Source organism: Drosophila willistoni, assembly GCF_018902025.1.
Source record: "Drosophila willistoni isolate 14030-0811.24 chromosome 2R unlocalized genomic scaffold, UCI_dwil_1.1 Seg167, whole genome shotgun sequence".
Classification (NCBI taxonomy): Eukaryota; Metazoa; Arthropoda; class Insecta; order Diptera; family Drosophilidae; genus Drosophila; species Drosophila willistoni.
Genome location: NW_025814050.1, coordinates 18,228,180 through 18,234,224, shown reverse-complemented (window position 1 = coordinate 18,234,224; position 6,045 = coordinate 18,228,180). Strand labels below are relative to the sequence as shown.

Here is a 6,045-nt window from a genome sequence, read left to right as displayed (position 1 = left end):
CATATATACAATTTTATGTTTAACTATTATATTATATATATATATTACAACAACAACACGCATAAATCGCTGACGGGTCACGCCCATTTTTGGCCAGCCAGTATATACACACGTATACAGCAACAAAATCGCCTATATATCCACCTTCACCCACTACTCCAGCTGCTGGCGTGAGGAGAATCAGCAAAGATGGCAGCTAGAAACCGCCGTTATAGCAGCAACAGCTTGATGCAACATCCAGAGCAATCGCAATGCGTTTCTTTTTTTAAAATAATTTTAATTAAATTATTTGAAATACTAAATTTTCATATTGTACTACCACTAAAACTGATAACAATTGTAAGAAATTGTATAAAAACAAAATGGCGAACAACAACAAAAATTATCAAAGGTGTATCATTTAAATCAAAGCTAAATTTGAAAAGTTCATGTAAACAGCTGTTGAATCCAGAGCTGCTTTGAACTTGAGAATATTTAAATTGCTTCAGTTGGCATTGTTATCGATTATTTTAGAAAGTAACCCTTTTTAAGGGTTGGGTGTTTATTTATATTTACAAAATAAACATTTAAATTTAATTGATTGGTTTTTCGCAGGGCTTAAAAATGTAAGGCAGAGTAATTTCTTTTGACAATGCGAAATATTAAGCAAGGATTTTTGACTGCAGTACTTATCTTTTTGTTTATATTAAGAATAGACTTAGGCCTTCTCCTAGAAGGGGAAAGCCTTGTTAATGATCAGTTTCACATATATAACAAATCTTCCTTTTAAGATACAAGAGTTAAGTTTGAATTATTTTAGCCTTAGTGATTTTAATCATTTTGGCCTCAACATATATACGTATTTTGCATTTGTACAATCAAATTCCTGGTCTATACTTTATATAGATCATTCCGCGTCTATTTTAGGTGAATAGAACGATTTGTCACTGTTAAGAAAATTCTTGATTGTGTAGCCCTGCTTTCATTTCATGCCCAGCGTGGGTGCCCTTTGGTTTCCTGACATTTGTCAACACTGGCCCTATCTATGGGATTTAATTTATATATTTTCTTTTTCACTTCGTTCATTTAACTTGTTGTCGCCAGTCCGTGTCGTGTCCGTCGCGCTGCTTTTGAGTAGAGAAATACTAGGCCTCCCGTTAAATTATATTACTCACTTTCTCCATTGCGTTTTATTTCGGATGATGTTCATATATTAAATTTCAATCGACAATCAAACCACAAAACTAAAAGAAAATGGGCCAAAAAGTATCGCGAACCGACTTTGAATGGGTCTACACGGAGGAACCACATGCCAGCCGCCGCAAGATAATACTGGAGAAATATCCACAAATTAAGAAACTCTTTGGCCACGATCCCAATTTCAAATGGATTGCCCTGGCAATGGTATTGACCCAGATCCTGGCGCTATTCATTGTCAAGGACTTGTCGTGGACATGGCTGGTGGCAATGGCCTATTGCTTTGGCGGCATTATTAACCATTCGTTGATGTTGGCTGTTCATGAGATATCACATAATTTGGCCTTTGGTCATAGCCGACCTATGCATAATCGGATATTGGGTTTCATTTGTAATCTACCCATCGGATTGCCCATGAGTATATCGTTCAAAAAGTATCACCTGGAACATCATCGGTGAGGAAAAAAAAAATTGAAGGCTACGTGCCGGCACATATGTATGTACACACATATGCATGATGTGTTTGTCTATTGTTGTTGTTGTTGGGGCGTAGTCATAGAATTGTAAAACTTTTCCCTTTTGCCGCCCCAACTAACCCACCCCCTCTCTTTATTCCTCTCCTTCAACAGTCATCAATATTTGCCTTGCTTATTAGTAGACCGGCCGGCCGGCGTTATACAACACTAACACGCGCTTTTTTTGAAATGACTCAAATGTTTATGTTAACGCAACAAACACTTGAGTGTAAAGGCAAGCAAGATGTCACAATTCTTTGACCATTAATTGCCTTTGATAAGATTGCCTGAATTATTCAAAAATGCCAGTGACTTTTCCTCAATTGGTCACGTAGCGCTGCAAAAGTGTTTCATTCCTTCCAGCAAATTGACTCACAATCTTTTTTGTTTTATTGATAAGAAAGTAACACACATATTTGCCAAACATAATTGTGGGGCTACGAAAAACGAAAATCCATAGGAAATATGATATTAGAAATTCCCATAAACAAAAAGCTTTTGATTTATTTATTGTTTTGACTGCCTTTAATTGAGTCACAATTTTTCTGTATTTGTCTAGCCTAGACGCTCCCTCTTTGCCATGCCACCGCCCATGGGACTCCCACCGGCTGTATGACCCTCCGCTGATATTTTCGTTGTTGTGATAAGTTCATACAGACATACATGTTTTGTTGTCGGTTTATCTAATCTCTTAGTCAGCTAGTTATAATCAAATGCCTTGTTTATTATATTAAATAAGTGCAGCGTAAGCATCTACAACTATTGCCATTTATTCCCCTTTTTATACCCTTTAATCCTTTAGGTTGAAGAGCTTTGCACGGGTATTCTTGGAAATGTGAAATATATATTATTTCCGCATCCAGACTTGGCCCCGTACTGTAATATTGATAAGGCTTTTGGCAGAACTTTGCCATGCCCCTTCTTAACGTTTTTCGAATTCGACTAGAGACCTTAGTCTATAAGAACAGGTCCCTAAGTCAAGCAACAGAGCTAACTTAAAGACTTCCAAGTTTGAAATAATTACTCATCAAACATAACTTTAGGAACGGAATTCAAAAAATTTCGTGTTTTAAATAAATTGATCTGGTTTATAAAGATTGCAATCATTTAATTGGTATGATTAAAAGACAAGCGACTTGAAATAACCTTTCAATTTCAATTCTTTTAAAGCAGCAGTGTTCCTTGGACTAACCCCCCTGAAACAGTCCAAGGTTGCATAATGTTATAAGAATATTTATACCCCACAATCTATATAAAAATCTGAACCGTCTTAAAAACTTTATTGATGGTCAAAATCATTCATATACAGTAAAAATTATTGAATACCAGGTTCTTTTAAGAAATAATAGTAATATACGTTTTCAACCTATCAGGAGTTTCAAATTTTTGAACTATTTAGTCACTTGGCTTTCATCATGTTTTCTCTATAAATCTCACCTGAAAGATTTTTAAAAACGAAATGATGGTCAAATAAATAATCGAAGCATTTAAAAACTTCAACTACTTAAAATATTCACAGATTTTTGAGCTTATACATCAAGAAATAAAAAAATTCATTCAAAACATTTCAATTTAAAGACAAATTTATTATATATTTTTTCTCTCACGAATCTCTCTACTGTACATAAAGAATATTTTTTTGAGTTTTTCGGGAATTTAGTAAACTTTTGTCTAGTTTTTAAGCCAAAAGAAAGTCAACCAATTGAATCTAATTTAAAGTATTTACTTTTAAATTCATTTGATACATTTTACTCATTTTCCATTTTAGTTATCAAGGCGACGAAGTGATTGACACAGACATACCCACCTTGTTAGAGGCGCGCCTTTTTAATACCACCTTTGGCAAGTTCATTTGGGTGTGTCTGCAACCATTTTTCTATATCTTCCGTCCGTTGGTTATTAATCCAAAGCCACCAACTCGTCTGGAGATCGTGAATACCATTATTCAGTTGACATTCAATGCTCTCGTTGTGTACTTTATTGGATGGAAATCACTTGCCTATTTGCTAATTGGATCCATTTTGGCCATGGGCTTGCATCCGGTGGCTGGTCATTTCATATCGGAACATTATATGTTTGCTAAAGGTTTCGAGACATACTCATATTATGGACCACTTAATTGGATTACCTTCAATGTGGGCTATCACAATGAACATCATGACTTTCCGGCAGTGCCTGGTTCCCGGTTGCCCGAGGTGAAACGCATTGCCAAGGAATTCTATGAGACGATGCCACAGCATACGAGTTGGACTCGGGTGTTGTATGATTTTGTTATGGATCCGGATGTAGGACCCTATGCCAGGGTTAAGAGACGTCAGCGCGGCTTGGATTCCTAGGATTGAGGAATTCTATTTGATTTTACTAGCGGTTTCCACTGGCATTATGTAATCTCACAACCAATCAAAAAAAAGAAAAACGGAAAATAACCCCAGCACACTCTTATATGTACATGTATTACACACACACACACACCCCCTCACACAAGAGAAAGGCAATCTGCTCTAATCAAAACTAAAAACTTAACTGAATGATTAGATAAAGCCGCCGCCGCTGCCGCCTGCCCATATTGAACCATTTTATAGTGCATATATAGAAAAAGAAGAAAAAACAAATATCTGGTATTAATGCTAGATGGTGAGCTTAGTTTTGAAAGTCACTTTCGAGCGCTTTAATTAAAATTATTACCTCATAAGTTCGAAAGCCTGTTAAATCTAGTGTGTAAAGTGTATTTGTCCTATATATATATATACAGATATATAAAAACAAAAAAACTATCTTTAGTATTTTCTAAATATTTATAATGCTTTCTAATAGGATTGTATGATCGTATGTGTGTATGTGACTTGTCTTTATGCAAGAATAACTATTTTTGATAGTCTCTCTTGAAAAACTGTTACCTAAGATTAAACCAAACAACAATAACAACAACTACACTATATATTGCATAACACCAGAAACATTATACACACACACACACACCTATTGTAATAAATAAATATTGCTAAATCTATTAAACAACAACAAGAATTAAGTGAAATAATTGACTTTCTGGCTTAAATTGCATGTAGCATGTCATGTGAATCCAGGAGCACTTTATATATACATACCTTTAATGAACTGATAAAGTCCAATTTCGATAAGCATCCATATATATATATATAGGTATATTATTTACCCACTCTACCAATTGAATAATTGACCTTGATGCACGTTGAATGGGGAAAAGCCAACAAATCAAAACAATATATGTGGAATTTCTATTACCAGACTATCAACCGTGAATTGGCATTAGTATTGAGCAATATTGTTAGATATTTAATGTGACTATGACTCTTTGCAAAATCTAATCAGTTTTTTAAGTGTTTACGATAATTGAAAGTTTATATACTTACCATATACAGATATATTTCAGATTATCATGACGAATCGGGTTAAAGTAGTATGTTATTAAAATTATGGATTATCATAATGATGGTGGTTCGTTTAGAAATTGGCAAGTTTTTAATAGTTTTTATAGCTTAATATATATTTTATTGGTATTTTTAAGCAATAGTAATTGCAGCTTTCGCCATTTATTGTAAAGTGTTTCTAAACGCATCAACAAAAAATTAGTTGACTTTTTACGATTGTGCCTTTTTATCGGACCTAATAAAAATGATTATTTTGGAAGTAAAGTTGGTATCGCAAAAGTTTGTATGTTTAACTTAGGTAAGTAGTAAGCTAAATTTCTGTATTATAATAGAATTTGATTCTAATTTAGATCTGGTTTGATTCTTTTGTTCTTAAAAGGGCAATAACAATTTGTATTTGTTTCAAAAACTACTAAAGCAGCTGAAAAGTATCTAGAATTGATTACATTAAAAACATTAAAGTTATTTCTGCTATCTTACCAAATATATACAAATATATAAACCAATGAACACTTTTCTTACTAGTTTGTCTTACAATTTCTTTATAAATCAGTTATCGTCTAGTCAGCCAGGTGTTATCTATAACCAGGGACGTAAGCACACCTGTGTTAAAGTAAACATTAGCTAATCAGTATGACTAATTGCCAAAACAGTATGTATTTGGTCTGCGCGTCATTATTGTCATGACGTGGCGCACGTGCCAATTGGAGTGTAGTCTTTATACATATATAATATATATACAAATATTGATTACCCATCAACATTTTCCAATTTTAATGGGACGTGCAATGGGTTGTGTAGACCGGCCGGCCGGTAAATGTTATCGCAACTTTTATATCTCAACTTTATTTTTATTACAGTGCAAAAATTTTAGCATATTCAAACAGAGTTTTGGTGCATTTCCTACATTCATTTTCTTTCCTTTGGTGGTAAATTTCCTACAT

The 6,045-nt window shown here is 34.1% G+C and overlaps 1 protein-coding gene across 1 annotated transcript; it reads left to right on the top strand.

Annotated features, from left to right (window-relative positions):
* Positions 1-992: 992 nt before the first annotated feature.
* LOC6642236 (sphingolipid delta(4)-desaturase DES1) lies at positions 993-4,465 on the top strand. The gene is made up of 2 exons (XM_002065318.4): positions 993-1,631; positions 3,460-4,465. Exons 1-2 carry the CDS (start codon positions 1,234-1,236, stop codon positions 4,025-4,027), a joined length of 966 nt encoding a protein of 321 aa, XP_002065354.1. The 5' UTR covers positions 993-1,233; the 3' UTR covers positions 4,028-4,465.
* The last annotated feature ends 1,580 nt before the right edge of the window (positions 4,466-6,045 follow it).